General features: G+C 53.6%; 2 protein-coding genes across 4 annotated transcripts in view; one reads left to right on the forward strand and one right to left on the reverse strand.

Moving 5' to 3' along the window:
- Positions 1–15,954, reverse strand: part of Nrxn2 (neurexin 2) — a 104,366-nt gene extending 88,412 nt beyond the window's left edge. For all 3 annotated transcript variants that reach the window (XM_042676191.1, XM_042676194.1, XM_042676193.1), the window contains exon 1: positions 15,231–15,954. In XM_042676191.1, coding sequence (XP_042532125.1) covers positions 15,231–15,954 — 724 coding nt within the window. The remainder of the gene's footprint in view (positions 1–15,230) is intronic.
- On the forward strand, positions 15,953–25,710 carry LOC122104863 (translation initiation factor IF-2-like). Its single transcript, XM_042675828.1, has 4 exons — positions 15,953–16,234; positions 18,183–18,233; positions 18,879–18,950; positions 25,363–25,710. The coding sequence occupies exons 1-4, from the start codon at positions 15,953–15,955 to the stop codon at positions 25,708–25,710; spliced, it is 753 nt and encodes a 250-aa protein (XP_042531762.1).
- Positions 25,711–27,055: the final 1,345 nt, after the last annotated feature.

The following is a 27,055-nucleotide window of genomic DNA, read 5'->3' on the forward strand; positions in this document are numbered from 1 at the left end:
TTGAAGGCAGCCTGGGCAGAAAAGTCTCGGAGACTCTTATCTCCAATTAACCGGTAAAAAGCCAGAAGTGGAGGTGTGGCTCAAGCAGTAGAGCACTGGCCTTGAGCTGAAGAGGTGAGGGACAGCGCTCAGACCCGGAGTTCAAGCCCCATGACCAACAGAAAAAAAAAAAGCAAGAAAACACACTGCCCCAAACTGCTGTATGATGCCCATCCAAGTCACTTAATGTCGCTGAATCCCTTCCCCAAAGCTGAGAGGGTGGGAGATAGTTTCTGAAGCCACTCTGGGCTCTGCTTCTATGATTAGGATTCTGATTCTTAACCACCAAGTGAGGCAAAGGGTCCTCGGGCTGGATGGCCACTTCGGCTGTAAAAGGAACCATGCCACACCCCCTGGCGTCAGCCTTAGCTGTTAGGGCTTTCTGAGCCTGGCCTTGGGGAGCACCAGATGGGTAAAGAGAGAAGGTAGGAGGGAAGGAGGATGGGAGCCACTTCTGCAACTAAGCTACAACTCCTCAAGTAGGCTGCATCCCGGCCTGCTTTGTAAGAGGACCAAGGTGTCTGGCTCCCAACACGTCACATCCCCGCCTACTGGGAGCTAGCAGATGAAGGAAAAGGCAGAAGAGAGAAATAACAAATATCCCACCCATGGGGAAAGGCTCCTACATGCGTGCAGGCCCCGGAGATCACAGGTGGATGCACTCTCCCCATGCCGGCGCACATGGCCTCCCCCACACTCCCCCCCACAGGCCCATTTTGTGTTATTTGTTCATCTCTCCTGGGAGAGGAGTAACTACACTGCAAGAACAAATACCGTTATCATACCTCACACCACCCCCATATACAACATGGCTGAAAGCAAACATCAATAGCTGCATAGCAATCGAATACATAATATTAGATACATTCCCATCCCGTTGTCCCTGTGAGAGATGAAGACATACACACACACACACACACACACACACACACACACACACACACACACACACACACACCCCGCCCCGCCATGAACCAAGCTCCCCTTTCTGTCTGTCCTCCATTTCCATCACGCCTACATACACATTTCCTTGTATTACAAACACCTTTACAACACAGAGCTTTTTATTCTTATTTTGTGTTTGTACTAGGGCTTGAACTCAGGGCCAAGGTGCTCTCCCTTAGCTTTATTGCTTAAGGCTAGTGCTCTACCACTTGAGCCACACCTCCACTTTCAGGTTTTTGCTGTTTAATTGAAGCTAAGGGTCTCACCATGGACTTTCCTTCCAGAGTAGCTAGGATTACAGGTGTGAGCACTGGCGCACAGTGAACACAGAGTTGTTGTTTGTTGTGGTGGTTTTTCAATCTGACAACTAAAGCCCCCAAAGCTATTTATACAATGCTTTTCTCAAATGCACCGAGTCATAACCCATTGTGGAAGGGGCAGGCCAGGCTAGTTAAGGGGGCTTTCCAAGGACTGCTGTGTTGGGACTCTTTGGTGCTAAGACCAGCGTCAGCACAACCTGCTCACTAGCACCTGTGCAAACAAGGAGTCACAGACATTTCCACATAATCCAACACGGCAGACACTTCAAAAGAAATCTTCCTAGCTGGCAGGAGCATGCATTGTGCGATGCTCAGTCAGCAAGCTAGGTGAGCTCCTGCCTTCTGAGGGACAGCACGTGGGAGACCCAGGGACCTCTTTTCCTGGCTGTTCCTTGTGGTCTGCTGGCCCGGCCTGCGCCCCTCACCTGCCATCCCAGGCCCCGCCAGGCTTGCTCCCCTGCCCTCACACTTCTGTTTTCTTTCTCTCTGCTCTCCTTGGTGATAACTCACTTTGGTGGCTTAGGGACTCCCAGCCCCGTGTTTACAGCTCTGGTCTCTTCCCTGAGTGACAGTCTTGCATCCCCGCCTGACTGCTCCGTCATTGCCTAGACAGGTCTAACACCTCAGCTCTACCGCTGAGGCCATGTTCGACATCCCGCTCCTGAAACCAAGTGCCCATTCCCTGCGTTTCATAAAGCCACGGCCGATATTCTCTAAGCTTTCACTACATGCCCTACGCTACCAGGCGCCAGGGGCTCCACTTAACCATGTGCCAGGCACCCCGCAGATCCTCACGTGCATCGCCCATCAGCCGCATTGCACTCTAATGAGCTCAGTGGGGTCTCGTCTCTCTCTCTCCCACAAAGTAGGGGAGACACGCCCTGGGGAGGGGAGTCCCATCACCTCTCCTTTCACTGCCAACCTGGGTCAGCACAACTACAAGCTTACCCTACATGCTTGGTTTGCCCAGCCTCCTGCCGGTTGGTGCCCTGCCCGGACACACCCATGTGATCCACACACAAAGCTCCAAAATTGTTAGTGAGCCCGGCTGAAATCTCACTGTGTGTTCGCAGCCCCGCCCCCCCCCCCCCATACACACCTAGCTGCCTCCAGCAGCCCCAAGCAGGCAAGCCTCAGAGGCTTGCCCCAAGCTCCCTCCCAGCTCATGTACCCTGACCAGTTACTAGGGATTATGGGTCCTAAAGCCCCCCCACCTCCTCACCAGCACAGCCCCTCCCCCAGGCCTGTCCCTCACCTGCTCTTCTCCTGGGAGCATGAATGAACTTCTTAGAGGACCTACATACTCCACCAAATTGCTGCAATCGTGTCACCGCCCTGGTGGTAATGATCCATGGCTTCTCACTGGGTTTTACCCAGAAAGGTCCAGGCTTCTCAAGAAAATCCTTTTGAAGTCAGACAGTGCCTTCCTCCCGTCTCTTTCCTCCAATAGCCACACCCAGTTTCTGGCTGCATCCCTAGTAGGCCATGTTTCTGCACCTGCTATTCCCTAGGCTTGGACACACACACACACACACACACACAGAGCAGTCTAAGATTGATGCTTCCTTTAAGATTCAAGACAATACACATCTAGGTGTCAAGAACATACACGAGAGTAGCCAGCCTCTTCCACGTCAGCTGTAGACATGTAAGCTCTATTACTTTGCGCTTATTGAAGCTATATTGCAATTGTGTTTTCATGCCTGCTTCCTGACTGAACCATGAAAATATCCAGGAGCAAAAATAATGACTTGTTTGTCTCTATCTCCAGCTGCTTACAGAATTTCTGGTTAAGACAATGGCATTCCTGGGCTGGGAAGGTGGCTCAGTGGTAGAGCGCTTGCCTTGCATGCATAAGGCCCTGGGTTGGATTCCTCAGCACCACATAAGCAGAAAAAGTTGGAAGTGGCGCTGTGGCTCAAGTGGTAGAGTGCTAGTCTTGAGCTGAAGAGCTGAGGGACAGCGCCCAGGCCCAGAGTTCAGGCCCCACAACTGACAAAAAAAAAAAAAAAAGACAATGGCATTCCTATGTTTGTTAGGTGAAAACTAAAATAATACTTCACATATTAATCACTAAAGCATGCCTGGATCTTTTTTTTTGTCTATCGTGGGGCTTGAACTCTGGGCCTGGGCACTGTCCCTGAGCTCTTCAGCTCAAGGCGAGTGCTCCACCACCTGAGCCACAGCACCACTTCCAGTTTTCTGGTGGTTCATTGGAGATAAGAGTCTCAAGGACTTAACTGCCTGGGCTGGCTTTGAACTGTGATTCTCAGATCTCAGCCTCCTGAGTAGCTAGGATTACAGGTGTGAGCCACCAGCACCCGGATTATCTTAACATGCAGTTTCTTCCACCCACTGTTACTAATACATGGTTACAAATTACAATTACTCTTTAAGATGAGGAAACCAGCTTGTGGTTCACGCCTGCAATTGCAGCTACTCAGAAGACTGAGATATGAGGATTGTGGTTCAAAGCCAGTCTAGGCGAGAAAGTCTGTAAGGCTCATCTTTAACAAGCAAAAAGCTGGAAATGGAGCTCACTAGACTAGTGCTAGCTCACTAGACTTAAAAAGCTAAGGGAGCTGGGCGCCAATGGCTCATGCCTATAATCCTAGCTACTCAGGAGGCTGACATCTGAGGATCACGGTTCAAAGCCAGCCCGGCAGGAAAGTCCTTGAGACTCTTTTCTCCAATAAACCACTAGTGGAGCTGTGGCTCAAGCAGTAGAGCACTGGCCTTGAGCTGAAGAGGGCAGAGACAGCGCCCAAGCCCAGAGTTCAAGCCCCATGACCAACGGAAAAGAAAAAAAGAAAAAGCTAAGGGACATCACTGAGGCCTTGAGTTCAAGCCCCAGTACTGACACCAACCAAAGGAAGAGAAAGAGAAGGAGGAGGAGGAGGAGAAGGAAGAGGAGGGAGGGGGGAGGAGGAAGAAGAGGAGGAGGAGGAAGAGGAGGAAGAGGAGGAGGAAAAAGGAAGAAACCAAGATTCAAAAAGCAGAAGCAACATGTCAAAGGCCACACTGATGGTGAGAAACGAAGTTTGAATCCAAATCTGTCTAACTTTAAAACTTCTGATGGGATACGTTCTTGGTCAGAAAGTCAAGCCTTCTAGAAGTTTCTTAGAAGCTCTAATCTATAGTTTTATAGCCAACCTGGTCTCCTCATTAAGCCCTGTAGACCACTCAGCTCACACACCCCTGTACCTACCAGGAAAACCCTGCCCTTCCCTTTCTACCCCTGAAAGTCTCTGTCATCCTTTGAGGCTAGCCTCGCCCCGCCCTCCTCCTTCAAGCCTCTCCTGACCACTAGACATAGTAAGCCCAAGTAGTCCTTATTGAGCACTTAGAATAATGCCTAGTACATGCTAAAGGAACTCTGCATACTCCGTCCTGCAGTCCTTATACGTTATTACTTTCATTTTACAGAGGGAGACACTGAAGAGCACCAGGCGTTGGTACATTTTCCAAGTTCACACAGTGAACAGGTAAGTAGCAAAGCCAGGACTCAAAGCTAGCAGCCCATGCTCTTAACGGTTCTGTCACCTTTCCTTGGAAGCACCTGGGAACAGCCCGCAGGAAGTCCCATTCTGTCTGGAACCCTTTCCACACACCGGCAGTCAGGGCCACGGGTGCTGTGTCATCACGGACAGGAAACTCCATGGGACATGACCGCATTTACTTAGGATTTTGTTGTTGTTATTGTTGTTTTTGTTTTGGTGTCACTCCTGAGGCTTGAATTCTGGGCCTGGGCTTTTTTGCTCAAGGCTGGCACTCTACCACTCCAGCCACAGCTCCACTTCTAGCTTTTTGTGGTTAATTGGAGATGAGTCTCACAGACTTTCCTGCCTGGGTTGGTTTTGAACCATTATCCTCAGATGTTGGCCTCCTGAGCAGCCAGGATTACAAGCATGAGCCATTGGCACCTGGCTTCATTTACTCGGCTTTGATACACAGGGGTCATAGTTTCTCTGCCAGCAGAGATGGTATCAAGACGCCTTGTCTCACCTGAAATGAACTCAGGATCCCAGCAGACTCATGATCAAGTACAGTGATGATGACAGAGCAAAGAAGGAACAAGTTCCAAGCTGCCAAAACACGGTTCTATCAGGTCCATCTACTGTGACCATAATGTTGGGGGCCAAGTACCAGGGTTTGAACTCAGGGCCTCACACTCATTTGCCTTGCTTGCTAAGCTGTCATGGAACCATTTGAACAGACCACCAGCCCAGTTTTTTTGCTGGTAACTTTGGAGACAGAGTCTCACAGACTTCTCTACCCAGTCTGGTCTCAAACATCGATCCTCCAGATGTCAGCCTTTGGAGTAGCTAAGATTACAGGCATTAGCCACTGGCAACTAGCTAGTGCCACACAATTCTAATTTGGGAAGGGTAATTTTCAAATTAGCCAGAAAGAGAGAGAGAGAGAGAAAGAAAAAGAGTCAGGCTGGGAATGTGGCTTAGTGGTAGAGTGCTTGCCTAGCATGCATGAAGCCCTGGGTTTGATTCCTCAGTACCACATAAATAGAAAAAGCCAGAAGTGGTGCTATGGCTCAAGTGGTAGAGCGCTAGCCTTGAGCAAAAGAAGCTCAGGGACCATGCTCAGGCCCTGAGTTCAAGCCCCAAGAGTAGAAAAAAAAAAAAAAGTCAGTTGCTACTGCCCTTAGGATAACTCTTCTAAAGGCAAAGATGGAAAAATTAGAAAAAGCTGGTGTAAGAACTCAAAAGCTGGTCTGGGAAGGTGGCTCAGTTTTAATTCCTCAGTAGCACATAAGCAGAAAAAGCCAGAAGTGGCACTGTGGCTCAAGTGGTAGAGCGCTAGCCTTGAGCTGAAGAGCTGAGGGACAGCGCCCAGGCCCAGAGTTCAGGCCCCACGGCCGGCAAAAATAAATAAAAAATAAAAAAATCAGAACTCAAAAGCTGGGTTTAAAGGCATGTCTCAGTTGGTAGAGCACCAGCAATGAATGAGCAAAGCATCAGGTACTTAGTTCGAATCCCAGTCTTGCAACAACAAAAAGAAAGGAAAAAAAGAAAAGAAAGAAAAAACACAACAGTCAAGCACCATTTCGAGCCAGGAGAAACCCTCAGTGAAGGAAGCACTTGGTAAGTCTAGTGTAATACCTGAGGGGACGCTGAGCCTCCCTCTGAACATCTGTAGAATGGAGTCCCCTTCAGGAAGGGATCATGAAGACTAAATAAGATAAAACACCCAGGGCACTTAGCAAAGTTACTAGCTACAAGGCTCTTTGCTCCTCCTTTAACCCTCCATCCGGTTCTCCAGTTCTTTCTGGGTTCTAACTGCACCTTTGCTATTTCTTTTACCTTTTGATGACACTCGGGTTTGAACTCAGGGCCTCACACTTGCTTGTTCTGCTGGCACTCCACCACTTGAGACACACCTCCAGTGTGGCTTTTTGCTGGTTACTTTTAGAGACAGAATCTCTCCAACACTTTTTCTTTTTTTTTAGGTCCGGTCATGGGGCCTGAACTCTGGGCCTGGGCGCTGTCCTTCAGCTCTTCAGCTCAAGGCTAGCGCTCTACCACTTGAGCCACAGCGCCACTTCTGGCTTTTTTTTTTTTTTTTTTTTGCTTATGTAGTGCTGAGGAATCGAACCCAGGGCCTCATGCATGTAAGGCAAGCGCTCTACCACTGAGCCACCTTCCCAGCCCCTCCAACACGTTTTCTGTGGCTCACCTTGAACCTCAATCCTCCAGCTCTAAGACTCCTGAGTACCTAAGATTATGAGTGAGCCACTGGCGCCCAGTACAACCGTTGTTTTTGAGATAGGGTCCCATTTTGTGCCTGGGTCGGTCCAGGTGACTATCTTCACTGGTGCTTCCCTGCATTGCTGAGATGACAAGCATGTGACACTATGTCTGGCTATTGGTTGAGGTGGAGTCTTAAAAACGGTTTGTTGCCAGGTGCCAGTGGCTCATGCCTGTAATCCTAGGTACTTAGGAGGCTGAGATCTGAGGACAGTGGTTCAAAGCTAGGCTGGACAGGAAAGTCTTTGAGACTCTTACCTCCAACTAACCACCAGAAAATCAGAAGTGGAGCTGTGGCTCAAAATGGCAGAGTGCTGGCCTTGAGCAAAAGAGCTCAGGGACAGCACCCAGGCCCTAAGTTCAAGTCCCACAAGCAACCACAAGAAAAGAAAATATTTGTTTGGTCAGGCTGGCCTCACACAAGGATCCTACAGTCTCTACATCCCAAGTAAGCAGGATTATAGGAATGAGCCGTGGTACCTGGATCTTTTACTGCTTCTGCAGCTGTTCCTCTCCCCTGCCTCTTCTTTGGGATCTTGTACACAATTCTCATCTTCTCCTTGGCCATTCCATGCAACCCCAGAGCTTCAGATACTTTCTTTCTGCACATGTAGTTCCCAGAGCTACCTCCGCAGCCCCACTTTCAACTCAAAGCTCTGGTCTTACAGTTCCCACCACCACGACATCTTTGTCAGACACATGCACTATCTCATCCCTACTTTAATCCCCTTCCTGACTTCCCCCTTCCCTCTCACCCCTCCTCAGCCCCTTCCCCCTCACCCCTCCACCCCCTTCTGTCTCACCCCTCCTCCCCCTTCTCTCTCACCCCTCCACCATCCATCCAGGCAGGCACACTGAGGTCTCCTGTTCTCTGCGTTCTCCCCTCCCTCCCCACAGACAAAAGGCAGAGCCCCTCCCAGGCAGCGTCCATCTCAGCAATGGCTCCCCACCACTGCAGCTGCCAGGATGGCACCACAGCTGCCATTACCCTTCCTGGCCACTCTCCAAGCCAACCAAGCTTTAGGGCCTCAGAAATCTCTTACCCAAACGATCTCCTAAATGCCATCTATGTCTGCCCTCTGCAAATCCCTCCATACCTCACTCTCAGCTTCCTAACATAGCTCCTAACTACCTTGTCTTACACCTGATCAAAACTCTCGTGAGCCAGCCACCAGCGACACACGTCTGTAATCCGAACTGCACAGGAGGGTGAGATCTGAGAATCACAGCTCAAAACCAGCAGGAATTTCTATGAGATGCTTATTGTCAATGAACCAGTAAAAAGCTGTAAGTGGAGACATGAATCGAGAGCTGGAGTCCTAGCCTTGAGCCACAAAGCTTTGGGACAACGCCCAGGCCTTCAAGCCCCCTGGACTGGCATGGAGATTTTATTGTATTTTATTTTTTGGGGGTCTGGTCGTGGGGCCTGAACTCTGGGCCTGGACGCTGTCCCTCAGCTCTTCAGTTCAAGGCTAGCACTCTACCACTTGAGCCACAGTGCCACTTCCGGCTTTTTTCTTTTTTCTTATGTGGTGCTGAGGAATCGAACCCAGGGCCTCATGCATGCAAGGCAAGCACTCTACCACTGAGCTACTTCCCAGCCCTGGCATGGAGATTTTAAAACACAAACATACACACACACATACACACACACACACACACACACACACACACACACACACACACACACACACACACACACACACACACACACACACACACACACACACACACACACACACACACACACCTCTTGTGGCTGCATATACAAGTGCCTGTGCTAGTGAGAATTCACTAAATGTTGATTCAACAATTTGCTACAACCTGGCCTCAACCTGCAGCCCTGCTGTAGATCTCATTCTCTTCCCTCTACTGCCACCCCCACCCCCCACCCTGCTATTGTTGATTCCCCTGCTTGGAGTCATCTCCCCAAGCCACGCTTGCTAGTCAGTGCTTAAGGACAGTCCTAAATAGCATGCCTTTCATAAACCCATTACCAGTCCCCTCGGCTTGTAAACCCTCCTTCCTGGAGACTCCAATAGTACTTAGCTTATAATAACTATCATTTAATCATCACTAATTATGTCCTCGACACTCAGTTATCACAACAACCCTATGCAATAAGCATCCTTATTTATCCCCATTTTACAGATAAAGAAAAATTAATCTAGTGGGACACCTGTGGCTCACGCCTGTAATCCTAGCTACTCAGGAGGCTGAGATCTGAAGGTCATGGTTCAAAGCCAGCCCAGGCAGGAAAGTCCGTGAGACTCTTCTCTCCAATAAACCACTCAGAGAACCAGAAGTGGCACTGTGGCTCAAGTGGTAGAGTGCTCACCTTGAGCTGAAGAGCTGAGGGACAGCTCCCAGGCCCAGAGTTCAAGAGGCCCAGAGTTCATGACCCACCCAAAAAAAAATTTATTCTAGTGGCTCAGGCTAACTCAGGAGGCAGAGATCGGGAAGATCTTGGTTCAAAGCCATCCCAGGCAAAAGTTCATGACACTGTATCTCAACTGATAAGGTAAGCAAGTGGCAAGCACTGGTCATCCACATAGAAATTGTAAATAGGAGGGTGGGCTTGGATAAGACTCTCATCCAGATCTGAGCTACAGAGTATGTAGTTTAATCATTAAGCTGCATGATCTCCTAAGACATCTCAGGGCATATACCACACTCTGTTGTGTTGTTACTGTGAATTTTGTTTGTTTATTGCTAGTATAGTTGAGTAGCTTTACCTGAAATGCTGAGGACTAGCAAAATCTCTGATTTGGGGAGGATTTGGGAATATCTGCATATATCTCTATGTATCTGTCTTTAGAACTATCTTTAGATACAGGCAAATATCTCTTTTTAGATAGGTAGACAGATCTGGGAATAAGACCCAAGTCTAAACAAGATATTCATTCCCCTACCCTTTCTTTAGATAGCGTCTCACTGTGTAATCCTGGCCAGCTTCAAACTTGCAATCCTCCTGCCTCAACTTCTCATGTGCTAGAATTACAGCCATGATTTGCACCATATGCTTACAATCTGAAGGTAATTTTATACAGTATCTTCCCTGTGTCTGCATTTTGACCAAAACACTTCATATGACGTCAGTGGTGGAATTTTTCACTTGTAACCTCATGTGAGCCCTCAAAAAATAGCAGTTAGGTGTCACTGGCTCACAGTTGTCATCCTAGCTACTCAAGAGACTGTGAGACACAGAGATCTGCCAGCCTGGGTAGAAAAGACTGAGAGACTCCATCTCCAATGAGCCAGCAAAATGTTAGGCTAAAGGTGTGGCTCAAATAGTCAAGTGTCAGCTGTGACAAAACAGATTTTGGAGCATTTTGAATTTCAGATTTTTGGACTGAAGATGATCAACCAGTATTTACTGAGCACTTTCAATTTGCCCAGTACTGTTCAGTGTACTTTACATGAATTAGCTAAGATAATTCTCATAATAACTCTATGAGATTGGTATCATTATTATCACATTTTTTCAATAAGGAAGCTCAAGTTGAAATCCACTGCCCAGGCAAACTATTGTGTGTGTGTGTGTGTGTGTGTGTGTGTGTGTGTGTGTGTGTGTGTGTGTGCGCGCGCGCGCGCACGTACCAATCCTTCAGCTTGAAGTCTGGGCCTGGGAGCTGTCCCTGAGCTTTTATTTTTGTCAGTCATGGGGCTTGAACTCTGGCCTGGACGCTGTCCCTCAGCTCTTCAGCTCAAGGTTAGCGCCCTACCACTTGAGCCACAGCTCCACTTTCAGTTTTCTGGTGGTTTATTGGAGATAAGAGTCTCACAGACTTTCCTGCCCAGGCTGGCTTAGAACCGCAATCCTCAGATCTCAGCCTCCTGAGTAGCTAGGATTACAGGTGTGAGACACTGGCATCCAGATGCAGTATATCCCTCTTTCCTTCCTTTTTTTCTTTCTTTCTTTATCCCTCTTTCCTTCTTTCTTTCTTTTATTCTTTCTTTCTTTTTTTGTGCCAATACTGGGGCTTGAACTCAGGCCTCTCGCTTGACTTTTGGCTCAAGGATGGCACTCTACCATTTAAGCCACACTTCTATTTCCAGCTTTTTGCCAGTCAACTGGAGAATTTCTTAGATTTGTCTGCCTAGGCTGGCTTCACAACACAGTCCTCTGATTTCAGCCTCCTGAGTATTTAGGATTATAGACATGAACCACTGGCACCTGACTCAGTTTCTTCTTCTTAACCATTCACTGGTCTGTCTTTTATCTGCTTCCTCAATTAAACAGTGAAGTCCTGCAGCAGAGTCCACCCTGACTGCCACTAACAAACCTCCAAGATGCACATGAAACGTGTGTTCTGCCTCCCTGTAGAACATGAATCCAACCCAGGTCTCGCACACACCTGCACATCCTTCCCTGACCACTTCTTCACATACCAAGGTGACATGAGGAAGCAGACACACAACCCGCTGTAGAATCCCAGCCTACTCTATCCCAGCTTTGGCAGACACACCGAAGCAACCACTTAAACTGAGATCTGTCTACAGTTACATGTGGCCAAATCTCCACCCCCCACTCCACACACACACCCAAGAGAAAGAAAACAAATTTCCTGGCATGGAGGTTCTCAGTCAGTGGGTAAACCCAGACCCTGGGAAGGCAGAGGAGATTCCAAAAAAATCCACAAATCCATATGCACACCAAATATCTGAAGGCAGATGGGTACATCTTGCATACAAAACTAAAACTATTTTTCTAATGTATATTTTATCAACTACAATAGAGAACCTAACATCAACATCATCTAAAAGCTTTTCTGAATTCATAGGAGCTTTGAGTCATTTATTTTCCCCAATAAATAGATATAAAAAGAATAACTACTACTTGGAAGAGAGACTGTGAATTACTGACTTTTTAAAATGTCCTCAATTTCAAAATAAGGTTGGAAACAACTCAAAGCAGAAAATAATGTGACTCTAACTTCCAGAGGAGTCTGAGGACTCTAGCCCCAGAAACCAAACCTGTTCCCCTCCAAGTCATTCTGCCCTCACCCTAGTAACCAGCAGTGAGACCATGCCCTTCCATCTTGACTAGATAAGAATGTACTACTAAACGCTGGGCACAACTGGCTCCCATTGTAAACCTTGCTATTCAGGAGGCTGAGACCTGAGGATGGCAATTCAGACCAGCCTAGGCAGGAGATCTGAGGATCACAGTTCAAGTCCATCCCAGGCAGAAAGGTTGTGAGACTCTGATCTCCAATTTTTTTTTTTTTTTTTGAGTCCAGTCGTGGGGCTTGAACTCTGGGCCTGGGCGCTGTCCCTCAGCTCTTCAGCTCAAGGCAAACGCTCTATCACTTGAGCCACAGCGCCACTTATGGCTTTTTTTTTTCTTTTTGCTTATGTGGTGCTGAGGAATCAAACCCAGGGCCTCAGGCATGCAAGGCAAGCGCTCTACCACTGAGCCACCTTCCCAGCCCTCTGATCTCCAATTAACTACCAAAAAAAAAAAAAAAAACTAGAAAAACACTGTGGCTCAAACAATAGAGCACTAGACAAGTAAAAAAGCTCAGGGACAGTGCGTGGGCCCCAAGTTCAAGCCCCAAGACTAGCGCGCGCACGCGCACACACACACACACAGAATGTACTAGAAGTGAATGAACACAGGGTATTACAAAAGCTGCCTAGGAAATTAGAACGGAGGAGCGGACCTGTCATCTCCAGATACACTCAGTGTCTGCACCTCCACAACCACCCATAATATATACCTGAAAATATACACATGCCTATTTTCATGTACATATATGGCCTCACCTTTATTCTCCCAAATGCTTATTAATATCTCTCCATTCATTACACAAATCTTTATCAAACACCCACTAAGTGCCTGGTACTATATTAGGTGGAGAGAATACAAAGATGAATAAAAACACATCCTGCCCTTTTATCATAGACAAAGCAGCACCTCAACAGATCACACACCAAGATACACACACACACACACACACACACACACACACACCATACCCAGACACCCATGTCCCTGAGAGCTGTCTGACATCCACTGAATCTCTCTCTCTCATTCACATACACACAAAATGGGTCACAACACAGCTGAAAACAATTCACCTGATGCACATCCCCTTCACAGACACAACCACACACACAACAACTCAAACACATCTTTTTTTTTTTTTTAATTGGGGCTTGAACTCTGGGCTTGGGTGCTGTCCCTGAGCTCCTCAGTTCAAGGCAAGCACTCTACCGCTTCAGCCACAGCGCCACTTCCAGTTTTCTTATTGGAGATAAGGGTCTCACGGACCTTCCTGCCCGGGCTGACTTTGAACCGTGATCCTCAGATCTCAGCCTCCTGAGTAGCTAGGATTACAGGCATGAGCCACCAGCGCCTGGCTCAAACACATCTTAAGACACAACCATACAAGTGTGTGGTTACTGGTTTACTGGCTTACTGGAGCCTCTGGCCAATGGGTATTTTCACAATGACCAGGGTGCCTCTGAGTACATTTTCATATGACTAGGCCCAATTCAGCCACAGTGACACCACAGACCTGTTTCTGTAATCTCTCCATAGTTCAACAATCCGCTCCATCAAATTTTCTTAAGAAGCTTAGTGGGGAGGGGTTAAAGGAATTATAGAACAAAGCTAAAGACCTGAAAAGATTCTTCACAAATTCCAGGTATCTTACTGAGGACTCACATGCAAACACATGCACCTTGATGCCTAACTACACATCTAAGCACACATGTCAACTCATGCATACTGCTCACTATACTAAGACCAGACCTCTGCCAACAAGCACTACTATTCAAACTACCATTCACACCCTAAACACGCTGCCAGACTCGTGGGCCTCTGCACGCAAAACACGTGGTTTCACAGTTTAGGGAGCACCTGAGTTCCTTGGAGAAAAGGAGAGAAGGTGTCAGATTCCTTAATACGCACATTTCCTGAAGATGTAGCCCACAACCTTGTACAAACAACCCTACAAAAACAATCCAAATCCCTCCCAGGTATTCATCAAAGCACTATCCAAACAACAGAGTTCTCATACCTAGAGCCACACCTGCAGACTTGGCTCCTCTCAGGGCCTGCAACCATGGGGACACCCATCACCACAGCCACACTGGCCTATAGATACACACACTCACATACACACTCCCCCAAAGACACACACATACATACAGAGTGGCCCAGACCTTCTAGGAGTACTGGGATCAGGGAAGTCTGACTACACATATCTGCTGGGAAAAAGCTACTAGTCTCAAATTGATGAGGTAGGGCCTCACCCTACCTGCCCAGACAGACCAAATTAAAAGAGGCGCCTAAAAGTCCCTCCTCCCATCATCCCCAGCAAAAGTCACAACCAAGCCTACCTAGCTCAACCCAAGGCTCTCCACTGGTCTCAGCCAGACATACCCCCCTAAAGCCTGGGGTGCTGATGGGACACCGCCTCCAACACCTCCCTCTCATCTCCCAAATATATATTCAATCCCATGTTCCAGAGTTCTAGCAACCCTTAACCAGAGCAGTGACCCTCGCCAGAACGCCATGCTCCTAAGGCTTCCGATTTCTGACACAGACACTTCCCTTCTTCCACCGAGAGAGACGACCTGCCATCTTGGCCCCTCACCCAAACTAGTCAGCTCCTACTCAGGTCTCTCTCTGGTGATTCGGTAGTGAAAAACAAACGCTCAGCTCCGGCCCTCTTGGTCTCGTGGCCAATGGGGCCACTTTTGCCGCCCCATTCCCACGCGGGCTCCGTCCAGAACTCAAACGCGGTGCTCAACCAGCCCTTCAGCAGCAGCACCTCGCCCAGTCCCTCGGAGGCCACGCCCACTCTAGACCCGCCCACTCCGAACTCGCCAATGATGGCCCCGCCCGCGACGCCCGCTCCCCACGCTGCCTCCCGCAGGCCCCGCCCCCACCAGCCCCTCAGGACCGGTACCCACTGAACTCCAGGACTCACTGGCCACGCCCACGGCCGCGTGCCTCGCCCGCCTTCCGGCCGGCTGCTTAGGGACCGTGCCCTCCCTCAGACTCAAGCGTTCCCGGGCCCCTTCCTGGGACTTTTATCCTCGCACGCCCAAGCCTACAGGCCCCGCACCCCGGGACCTCCGCCCTCCGGGGCCCCAGCCCCGCGCTCCCGCGCCCAGGCGCAGGGCGTCGGCTCCCCCAGCCGGGGCTCACCTTCACTGCAGAACTTGCCGCCGAAGCCCGTGTGGCTGCAGTCGCAGCCCACCTCGCCGGGGGCCAGCACGGTGCAGAGGCCGCCGTTGGCGCAGGGGTTGCGCGCGGGCGCGCACAGCGGATCGGCCGCGGCGCCGCGCAGGCCCTGGCTGCCCAGCAGCGCGGGGGGTCGCTCGCCCAGCTTCAGGTTGGCCAGGAGGCCGCGGAAGGGCGGCTCGTACTTGACGGTGCTGAGCGTGAGCGCCGAGAGGCGCACGTCGGGCGGGATGCCGCCCACGAACAGGTCGCTGGCCACCTGCATCTCGCGTCGCTTGGAGCGCACCTCCGCCGCGCGGGCCTCGCCGTCCACCGCCAGCGCCGTGCGGCGCGCGTCGCGGGTGAGCAGCACCATGTGCCAGCGGTCGTCGGCCACCGGCGTGTCCAGCTGCAGCGTGGCCGGCTCGGCGCACGAGAGCGTGAAGCGCAGCCGCAGACGGCCGTCCACCAGCAGCAGCTCCAGAAAGTCGCAGTCGCCGCCGTCGTCCAGGTAGAGCAGCAGCGCGCGCGTGGCGTTGGTGCGCAGGCTGAAGCTGAGCTCGCCGCTGCTCGCCGCGCCCGCCCAGCGCGCGTAGCGAGCCCACTGCCCGGGGCCGCCGCCGAACTCCAGGCCGCGCGCGCCCGCCGCCAGCGCCAGCAGCAGCAGCAGCAGGTGGGGTGGCGGCCGCCACCGGCTTCCGGGTGCCATGCCTCTGGCGGCCCCGGCGCCGCCCGGCCCCCGGCCCCGCTCGGGCTTCAGAGCCGCGGGTGCATGGGGCGAGGCGGGGAGGGGGCCGGGCGCCCCTCGCGCCGAGCGCGGCTCCCTCGCCGGCTCACAGTGCCATGGGCCCGGCCGCAGGACGGGGCGCGCCCCGGCCCAGGTGCCCCCGGGCGGCGGCGGCGGCGGCGGCGGCGGCGGCGGCGCGGAGCAGCCCCTCCCCCGCGGCGGGCTCGGAAGCAGACTGGGGAGGGACAGGGACGCCTGCAGGGTGAAAGAGAGAGGAAAGGTTGACATGGGGTCAGGTTCTCCCCTCAAACTAGCAGATGACCACCTGTTTCCCTTTAGGACTTGCAGGAGCCGACCCTGACCTGCAGAGGTTCGCAAGGAAAAGACACCCTCAATGCTAGGCGCCCGTGGCACACACCTATAATCCTAGCTACTCAGAAGAGTGAGACCTGAGGGTCAAGGTTGGAAGCCAGCTCAGGCAGGAAAGTCTGTGAGACCCTTAATCTCCAATTAATGAGCACAAAACTGGAAGTGTGATTCGAGTGGTAGAATGCCAGCCTTGAGCGAAAAGCTAAAGGACAGCTGAGTTCAAGCACCAAAAAAAGGAAGACACCATCGCAGACGGAAGTGCTGGTGGCCCATCACCTGGGGAGAGATGGCACTCACTAGGGGCATTATTGGTTTAAGATATGGACAGTGGGGGAGGTGAGACCTAGAGTCCAGTGGGAATGCAACTCAGCTGCCCTCACCTGAATCCTCTTAAAGAACCCTGGTCAGGACCAAGGCCAGCTTCTACAGGCGGGCGTGGCCTGGCTTAAGAACTCTTCCAGTTGGTGACTCAGCCCCTTCCTCTCAGAGCCACCCAATCTGCAAGTGGCTCCCAACTCCAGCCACAAATCCCCCTTGAACACGCTCTCTCTCTCTCTCTCTCTCTCTCTCTCTCTCATCAGCTCTTGATGCTGGATAATGAAGTTGCTAAATAATTCATTGGGATTAATTAAATGCCAATTCGTCAATGGTATCACAGGGTAACCAAGCCGGGGAAAGGAGCAAGGGAAGAAAGCCAGCAGGACCCAGGTATCCACATCCCAAGACCTCTCCACCTCTGCAAGAACATCAGCATCCCATTCCCGGGCCTCTGATCTTCTCCCCCCTCCCCAACCACACTTGCCTCTACCTGCTAACCAGCCCAAGTCCTATGTGTGTCACCCTCCAAGTCCAGCTCCCAGTCCTCAGCCTCAGGACCTGGTTCTCTTCATCCCTCAGTTCCTCCAGGCCCACTACCTAGGTCTAGGGGAGCTACCAGGAGGCAGTCAGACTCATTTGCATAAAATTGCCTTTCTGAAATGATTACCCTTGTAACGGGCTGTCAGAGAGCAATTTATACCCCACGACGGGGAGGGGAATTTGCATCTCGTTAAACTCCAAGTCGTAATTATTTATATCCAACAACCCTCCTGAATATTGCATTGATTTTATTTTGGGGAGGGAAGGGGGTGGAGAGAAGCCTGGCAGAGAAGGAAGGAGGGGCCCGAGTTTAGGAGATGGGGGGGGGAGGCGCCCATGAAAAGTGGTCGAGATGGAAGAGTAATGGAAGAGAAAAGGGGCTTGATGGGGGAAGAAAAGAAATAGAAGATTGAGAAAATTAAATTCCAAATTCAAACATCATTTGTCAACGCCCTGGATCCTGGACATTTTTACAAATGTCATTTTACTTAATCACTCAGAGAAGTTCTATTTCCATTAAGCCTTGGGAAAACCCAAGTCAAAGAGTCTGGGGATTTGCCCAAGGGCACACACAGCCCATGGGCCTCACATGCAAGGCTGCCCAACACCTTTATGCCCATAAAGGAGACAAAGGATAGGACAACCCCAGGTACAGCTCAGAAAGGGGACCAACAGCACAGGAGAAGGCTGGCTTGGAAAGGGGGGAGGGCAGAGGGTAGGGTGAGAAATTAAGAGCTACAATACCGGAGGAAGCTGAGGTAGGAAAAGAAATTACGCCTCCCCCCCCCAAAAAAAAAAGGGACAAGCAGAGTCACAGGAGAGCAGGAGTGCTCAACTGGCACATGTGGAAGGAAGAAGGACAGAGAAGGTTCAGAAGCCATCAGCAGTGTCTAAGATGAGCTCTCCAAGAGACCCGCAAAGCCTCATCGGCCCCTTCTCAGCTCCTTCAGCAGCTCCTGATTGCCACCCTCCCAATCCTGTAGGTGGGCGCCCTGTCCCAGCACCCCTCCAAGGACTGCCCCTTCCCAAGTGAGGTGAGGAAATCCAAGCCTGCAGCCCCCCATTCCCCACAAACACTGTTGGGTTATATATAGCTTGCCACTGCCTCTCCTCATTGGGTAATGGAGATAATTAACATGCTCGGGCTAATTAGCCAATCAAATTAAATGCAGCACCTGCTCCCAGCCTGATTGACGCCCTTATCCACTCCCCCCCCCCAACACACACATGTATACACCCCAGCCCAGGGCAGAGGAGGGGTCCCTGAAGCTTGGTGAAGTGAAAACCAAAAATACCCCTCTTCTCCATTAAGGGCAAGCCCCTCACCCCTCAGTACAGCACCAAGCCCTGTTGTCCAAAGAGTGATCACCCTCCCTTCCTCCGGCCTTGCTTCTCTGCCTGGTCTGTCTCAGTCTCAGTCTGGCCTAGCCTCGCCTCTCTCCCCTCCCCCAGCCCCAACCTCTGGACCCTATTTTGGGGAGGGAATTAATTAGCTATCGATTTCTGCTGGTGGAGGGAATAGGATTGTGTGCTGCCTGCTGTCCACTCACCCCGCTAGCTTGCGGGAGAGGGAGGAGGGACTTTCTCCTGCCCCGCCCCCCCAATCCCTGGTCATGCTCACACACCCCATGCTCAGGAACATGTAAGAAAGCCTCAGAACGGGGTCTCCTTCCTCTCAGGAAGTTGGAGGAGCACAAATGGAGCGGAGGGTGGTCAAGACGCTGGGAAAGCAGCACCTGGTCCAGAGCCAGGTTACCTAGTTGAGAGGCAGAGTGCAAAGTGGGTTGGAGTCCAGGAGGGCGTGACTCCGCTGGTGTGGGTGTGGAGGGACAGCTGCAGGCAGGCGCGTGTGTGTGGGCAGCTGTGGGAGCAGAGGCTTGGCTTATGAAGTGCCTCTAGGGAAGGGCCAAGGCAGGGTCTGGGCCTGCAGCCCCTCCAAACTCATTGCTCATTCTCTCCACAGCCCACAGCTCTGCAGCACAGGCTGGCCTGGCTTAGCAAAGCTGACCAGCCCTCTCCACGTCCTTTCTCTAGAGACCCAAAGACCCTGGGGACGGCTTCAGGTGTGTGAGGAGGAGGAACAGCCTCCAGAGGAGCGTGAGCGAAGCAGACAGCTGGGCTCACATCTGCCACACCCCGAAGTGCCCAGGATACCCGCTGCTCTTGGCGACTTTGCTCCCCCCAGCTGCCCCCACCCCAGGGCCTAGCCCCAACCCACTCTGTTCCAGCATACCAGGATTCCTGCTGGCTTAGAATGTTGTTCAGGCCTCAGCAGCAGCCTCATGACCAGAAAGCTACTCCCTGGGGGCCCAGGGCCATTGCACAACTACATCAAGCGAAGGGTGTTCTGGGAATTTGTGTGAGGAGAGGCCCCTCTTCCCTGGCTTTGCACCCGGGATGTCCAGGCACTGTCCCCAAGATCAATACTTCTTCTCTAGGACCTACTGTCAGAGCACAGCCACCATCCAGAGTGGCCCCCAGGGTACCCTGTCTGCTCACAGACATCACTGTGCTATACAATGCCAGCCCCTGCTGGCCCCAGGCCACTGCTTCTCCAGGGAGCTGACCTCTCCCACGGCATCCCAGGATTCTGTGCCCAGTCATACCCCCTGCCCAGGCAAGTGGTACCACAGGATCGGCAGGGGTGGGGCGACCAGGCAGCCCTATGGGCCTCACTCTGCTCTCTCCCACTCTTCCCTCCCCCTGAAGACTCGCCCTGGGTCTCCTGAGCAGAGCTGCCTCATCTCCCCACAACCAGACCAGAGCCATGGTGGCACAAGGGCAGGAACCTTGTTCCTCCTCAGGCCCATCAGGTGCCATCTTGTTTATCCTTCTGATCCTAAGCAGCAGTGTTCCAGACAAAGCAACTGAGCTGAGGGATACATTCACTAGCACGGGAGGTCAGGGGGTGTCTGGCCCAAACTCCACGGCATCCCTCTACCCTGCCCGCAGACTGCAGGGCAGTGTCCATGGCTCAGAGCCCACCCACTGGCCTGGCCTTCACAAGGGATGTTGCCCTTAGAGGTGCCTCAGACTTTGAGCTTCCTGAGAACTAAAGACAAAAACCCCTGACTTTGTCCCTCTTGGGTTTTTTTTTTTCTTTTCTTTTCTTTTTTACTAAGATAAAAACAGAGTCCCAGAGAAGAACACAGATTAACCAGAATTCACACAGAAGAACATGGCTAGCACCAAGGTCACCGGCACTTCCATCCTAACACGCCCCCCAATGTACCCACTGCTCCAGGCCTGGCCCCTCGAGCCTGGCCCCGGGCCTCAGCCCTGCACCACCAGTGCAAATTAAGCAAATAGATGCAAATTCCACCATTGGCCACCCTGGCAGAGGCCCTGGCCAGGGGCTCCTCCTCTAGCATCCGTTCAGCCTCCTCTCTGGCCAGCTCACATCCTCCCCCCACCCCCCACACACACCTCCAAGCGTGGGAATATGCCAGCCTTTCTCTGGCTCTCCTCGCACACCAGCTGGGAGTGAGACAGCAGGGGCCTCCCCAAGCACCGAGGAGGAAGAGCGGGGTTTACACACATTCTGCTGGCCCCAGAAGGCAGCACGGACAGGTGGAAGAAGTGTGTGTTATGGGGGTGGGGAGAGGTTTTTTGGCTTGAGCAAAAGAGAAACTTGCTGGCAATCTACACCATGCAACAGTGGAGCAGACTGGGGGGGGGGGGGGAGTGTCTCCCCATCTGTAGCGGTATGCGAGCTGAGGCGGGTGACTGCTGCTCAGAGACCTCCAGGAGGGGGACTCTTGAATCACCATGGAGACATTGGATTGTTCAGCCCTGGACCTGTCCCTCAGGTTCAGAATGGTTTTGGAGCTAGGGACCTAGTGGCTCAATCCTGTAATCCTAGTTATTCAGGATACTTAAGATCTGGGGATCAAGGTTTAAAGCCAGCCCAGGTGGACATGTGAGAGACACTTATCTCCAGTTAACCAGCAAAAAAAGCCAGCAGGGGAGGTGTGGCTCAAGTGGTAGAATGTCAGTCTTGAACAAAAAGAGCTAAGCAAGCACAAGGATCTGAGTTTGAGCCCCAGTACCAACATACACACACAGAATGGTCTGGGGGAGGATGCCTTCTCCCCTGCTGAACTGCCCAAGTGGGACTGACAGACAGTAGTTCCTTCTCCACCTCCCTCCTCTCTCCCCGCCCTGAGGACCTAGACACAAGGGAAGACTGGGCACATCCACAGCCCATCAGAACCTCAGCAGTGGGCTGAACAAAGTAGCACCATGGTCAGAGAACCTGGCTCTGTGGCTCAGTCCCAGTGCCAGCTCTCCCTCCATCTACACCTGTGGGGCCTTTGGCAAGTTGCTTAGTCTCTCTGTACTGCACTTTTTAATGTATAAACCAGGGATAATAGGTGTGCTGTCAGAATTAGCATTCATCTGGGTAAAGTACTTAGTGCAGAGCCTAGCAGAGACAAAAGTGTGAAAGAGTGTGTTGTGCTAATGATGGCTTGTAACACAACTCAGCGCTGTCTTTTACAGCTTGCAAAACTACATGTGTCTAGCGTAGATCTTGATTCTCACCAGGGCCTTATGAAATGGAGTAAGAAGGGCTGCCATCATCGCTGCCCTTAGGGGAGTAGGGTCCCACAGAAGGTCACACCTCTGGGAGACGCAGAGTCAGGACTCAGGTTTGGGTCTCTTCTGGTCCTGGAGCGGTGGGAGGTCTGAAGACCAGGGAGCCTATGCAGCAGGGGCTGAGAGCAGGGGGGTACATGCAGGTCCCCTGAGCAGGTCCCCATGTGCGTGGAGAGAGGCAGAAAGGGGCTGGGGGACCAGGGTGGCAGCTGGAGTTGTGCGTGATGAGGCTGCTGCCAAGAGTGTGGGACTGAGGGAATGGGTGGGCTGGGCACCGAGGTGTGATGGCATGACTCGGTGGCGTGGGGGCCGCAGCACGGGTGGGTGGAAGCTCGGGGGTAGGCAGTGGGAGGGGTGAGCACACAGAGAGTCCCTGTGTCGTGCACAGCCAGGGCACGCCGACCTGCAGGTATGCCCCAGTGGGAAGGGGACAGATGGTTTCCAGGGGCGGCCTTGTGAGTAAGCCCAAGGTACCTGGGAGCCTTAAAGGTATCCATGGCAGGTGTGTGTGTGTGTGTGTGTGTGTGTAGGAATGGTTTTGATGATGACAAAAATATCTGCTTACTGGGGGCCTTCTGTGGGCCTGACAGACGTCGGATGAAATAAAGTTCCCAGTGCCAGGCACCAAGTAGGTGCACAGTAAATATAGTCATTGCTACTATTACTGTTGCCATGCTAATCATCTCATCTAGTCCCGGTAACATCCCCATGAGGGAGGTAGGAGAAGGCCCATTTTACAGAGGAGGAAACTGAGGCTGACTGAGGGACAGAGCACAGTCCACAAGGCCTCGCCTTCACCCGCCACATGAAAGGTTGGTGGGAGCGGAAGAACAGCTTTGTAAGGAAGGACCATGAGGGGCTGTGCCCACGCCAGAAGGTATGCACTGGGTTTTCTGTTGAATGAGTCTCGCCAAGCCCACAGGCCTGTCAGTGCGGAAGGGAATGGGACTGCAGAGTCACACCAACAGATGGAGCCTCGGGTGGGTGGTGTGTGAGGACACACATCCACACATACCGGGTGTCCCCGCGGGGGCTGGGCAGGAGCTAGGGATGAATGGACAGTGTGTCTCCAGGGTGGGTGTTAGGCTGGGCATCAAGGTTCCATAGGAAGCCAGGTAGAGGCTGAGGTGACTGTGGTCCAGGGTCAGGAGGGGAAGGAGGGGGCGGAGATAGGGCCTGAGGGGAGGGGGTGTGGAGGGGGGAATATGACCTAAGCATGTGAAGAGAAAAGAGAAAAATAACAGCATGATCTTGGGAGAGAGACTTAGGGGGTAAACCAAGGCATCACAGGTGTGTTGGCATGCATGTGCAGGCTGGCGTGCAAATACACATGTACTCATACAAAGGTCTAGGGCAGGAGGCTGAAAACCCAGATAAGCACCCATGTCAGGGGGAGGGGCTGGGCAGGTGTGCACTTGTGGGAGGTTGGGGGTGCCCAGGGAGGGAAGACTTTGGAAGTGAAGGGGGCCCCTGGGGGGGCGGGGGTCTTGTGCATCTGAAGGGTGAAGACAGGCCGTGCTGCCTCAGAGGATCTGGGGACACAGAGGGGCCATATGTGTGTCATGTACTAAAAGCAGGGCTCCTGGGGGAGGTCTCTGAGGCAGGCGACAAGGTGGCAGTCTTCCTGGGCGGGGAGTGTGGGCGGCGTGCTGCCGGGAGGTGTATTGTGTACGCAGGTGTGTGTGCTTGTGTAGGTGTGTGTCTGGATGGGTGCCACTGAGTATGCGGATCCGGGTCACAGTGTCTGTGTCACTAACGAGGGCTTGGGGGGAGGGAGCGGCTGGACATAGATAGAGAAGCCCCTTGGTCCCTCCTCTGGAGCCCAGCCCCCTCTTCTGGAGGGAGCCCTGTTGTCATGTGGATTCAGCCCAGGCCTAGCCTGGAGAGACCGGGGCTCCAGCTGCAACGGTCTGGCGGTCAGTCCCGCCCACCCTTAGGAAGCTGAGGACTGGACCGGTCTGAGCACACACGTCCTCCTACAAGAATGAGGGCCTCCCCGCCAAACCCTTCTCTTCTTCCCCCAGAAGGCTGTGGCCTATTCTTGGAGGCTGGCATCTCTGAGCCATCCTGGGAAGTAGGAGTTGGGACCTGAGTAGCTAAAGCACCCACCAGATCTAAGGCCCCCACAGTGAACAGACTAGTGGCTCTCCCCCTTCCTTCCTTCCTGCTTCCTTCTCTTTCTCCTTTTGCTCTGGCTGAAGACGAGAATGTAAAATCTTAAAAATCCACCCTGCTTCAGAAGGAACACCCAGACGCCCTGGGAAGGTGGACAGGAGGAAAGGGTGGGAATGAACTGAAAATCCTCACCCACCCCACCCACTGCCAACACGTACGTACAGCAAATCGGGTGTGTGGTACAGTCAGAAAAGCTGAAGACCCTTTCGAGAACCACCTCCTAAGATTCATTTCATCTCTCCGGGTCTGGACAGGCCCATCCCTTCACCTCCAGGTATCAGCAAACAGCCCCTCCCTGCCCTCAGTGGATCACCTACACACCAAATGCCCACTCAGGACTCAGAGGAGAGGGGTGAGAGTGAAGATCACAGCCCCCCCCCCAAAAAAAAATCAGTTTGCCTTTCCAGAGCTCATACTTCAGCCCAATGAACCCGGGTCAGACTGCTCCTGGAGCTGAGGGAGGAAGCTGGGACCTGAGAAATATCCCCTCCTCTTTAGGGGGTGGGGGAAGAGCTTGGACCCAGTGGCTTCGTCCCCCCCCCCCAGCACTCTGACCCGAACCCTGCCACCACCCCTAGCGCATTCCCACCCCGGCAGAGCCCCCTCCTACTGCTTTTCCAGTCTCCCATCACCCCGGCCTTCCCCCCCGCCCCAAGCTTCCGCTCCTCTCCCCCAGACACCCCCCCAATCCTGCCCAGCGCTCCCCCAGCACAGACCTGTCTCTGCCTCCCAGCACCTTGGCATCCCCCCCCCCTCTGCTCTCTCCCATAACCTCCTCTCCCCTTGGCTCCCATCCCCCAGGAAAGCCTGGTCCTCACTGGCTCCCCCAGACCAAGCGTGGCCCCGGCTCCTTTCCTCTCCACTTGTCTCCTCTCTCCTCCTCCTCCTCCTCCCACGAAGCCCGGAGCCTCGTTGGATTTTCCCCTGCAGACCCTTCAGCGCACAACAGCTCACAGCCCCTCTGGCCCAGCACCGCTGCCAGCTCCTGGAGCCGGCACAGACCGGGGACCCTCCCCCTCCAGAGCCCCTCTCCCGAACCTCCGGATGCCCCTCCCTCCCTCCCCATCCCTTCCCCCAACGACCCTCCCTCCCACCCTCCTCCACGCGCCCCAGCTCAGGGCTAATGCCCCTTCCACCGGAGCCTCCGGGCCCCCGGACGCCCCCCCAGCGGCTTCGCCTTCTCGCTGACACCCAGCCAAAGCTCTCACGGCGCCCCCGCCCCCCACCCAGCTCCCTGCCTCCCCCGCCCCCTCCGACCCGCTCCCCTCCCCCGATCGGCTCCCGCCCCCCGCCCGTCTCCGCCGCAGCCCCCCCCCCCCGTACCTGGTTCTGGGGGCGCCAGGAGCTGGAGGGTGGGGAGCGAGAGCTCCGGGGACGCTGCGTCTCCCACAGGTGACAGATTCGGGGCCGGCGGTACGGGCCGCCTCGCGCCTCGGTCCCCGCCGCGTCCCCGCCCGCCCCGCCGCGGTGCCGCTCCGAGGAGGAAGCTCCGCGAGTCAGGGCGGCTGCTCCCGCCGCCGCATCCCTGCAACACCGACTGACGGAAGCATCAGCACCAGGGCCCGCCCCCCGGGCGCGCGCATTGGGCCGCGCTGCGCTAACGGACGGGCGGCGCAGCCAATGAAAGGCGTGGAAACCGTCAGTCCCGCGGCTCCCCAGACCCACCTCCCGCCCCGCCGCGGGACCCAGGCGTCCCGGCCCCGGGCACAGCCGCTCTTCCCCGCCCCGCCAGGTCTTTAGCCGGGGCTCCGGCGCCAAGCAGGCAATAGCCTCAGTGTCTTTTCCAGGCTCCCTCGCTCCTCGCCCCTCGGGTCAGGTCCTGGGGTTCCGCACAGCCCCTCACCTTGCCCGGCAAGTCTGGGTGGCAGCGCCCAGGACTGGCACGAGCCAGAGGCGAGGCTCGAACCCAGACCCGAAGCTCCGAGGAAACAGGACGCGTGCGGGGCCTGGGCCGCAGCACCCCCTGCTGGCTGCACCCAGGGGCGGCCCGGACTGCGGGGAGCTTAGGGAAGGGACCCCGGCTGGATGTTGGGGCCCAGGAGAGGGGAGGGCCCAGAACTGAGGGTGGGGTCGCTGGGACAGGGAAGGCAGAGATGCAGGCGTGGTAGATCTAGGGGCTTGGGGATGCCCAGCCTCCTGGGGATCCCAGAGTTTGAACCAGACATTCCCCCCCCCCTTTCCTGCCTGGAAGCCAGGGCTGCGCGAGGAGTCGGGGTTTGCAGCCCCGTTACGGGTCTGTCCCCGCTACACCCAGCCATGAGTTTTCGTGCCAGTGTGGTACTGGGGCGCAAGTCTTTCCTGGCAAGGCGTCTGCAAAGTACCAATTGTGGCCGAGGGTGGGGACACTCAGCTGAGAAAAGGTAGATCCAACACCTAGCTAAATTAGACCCCGAGCATATGAATGAGGCAGTGTGGGGTTGTGTGAAGACCAGACCATTTTGCCAGCTCCCTCCAGGACCTTGATTTCTGTTGCAGGGCCTGTGATCTGCACAGCTGGTGGTAGCTGGCATTTCCTTAGCCAGAGGCAATATGCAAGAACATGCATTTAAGCCACGGATGCATGCATTTGCATTTGGGGGGCATACACAACTATCCCAGAACACTGATGTTCCACATGCCTGCAGATGCGCCCCAACAAGGGAAACACAGCCAGGTGTGCACACAGGTACCTTGCACATTCAAAGGTACACACATGTCCAGGGAGCCCGGCACACACAGAGGAGCTGCCCGCCCACGGGGTTCCCTGCCCTCCGCCCCCGCCCCAAGCGCTTGGCAGAAAATAGTCAATGAATGAGTGGATGGATGTGGACACTCTCCCTAGGGGATTCCCTTCAGCAGCCTGTCAGAGGCTGAGACTACTGGGGTGTCTCCAAAAGGGTGGGGAAAGGGAGAGCCCTGCACCAGGTGCCACACTGGAGGCCTGCCCTGACCTTGGAGAGACCCTCAGGCCGTCCCCACCAAGCCACTGAGAATGGGAACTGCTGAGTCAGGCAGTAGCTGGGAGGCCGCCTCTCTCGACCCCACAACCCACTGCCCCACCCATCCTCCACCATTCCTCCCCTGCAGCCTCTCCCTCCCTCCCTCT

This window comes from Dipodomys spectabilis, unplaced genomic scaffold (assembly GCF_019054845.1).
Source record: "Dipodomys spectabilis isolate Male_0828 unplaced genomic scaffold, ASM1905484v1 ptg000030l, whole genome shotgun sequence".
Taxonomy (NCBI): Eukaryota; Metazoa; Chordata; class Mammalia; order Rodentia; family Heteromyidae; genus Dipodomys; species Dipodomys spectabilis.

What these genes read in the sequence shown, in the direction of transcription:
- LOC122104863 (XM_042675828.1), top strand. Translation starts at nt 15,953, where the DNA reads ATGCCTCTGGCGGCCCCGGCGCCGCCCGGCCCCCGGCCCCGCTCGGGC. An exon ending in GGGACAGGGACGCCTGCAGG is followed by an intron (nt 16,235 to 18,182) that starts GTGAAAGAGAGA and finishes CCAATCCTGTAG; the next exon opens with GTGGGCGCCCTGTCCCAGCA. An exon ending in AGCACCTGGTCCAGAGCCAG is followed by an intron (nt 18,951 to 25,362) that starts GTTACCTAGTTG and finishes CGTCTCCCACAG; the next exon opens with GTGACAGATTCGGGGCCGGC.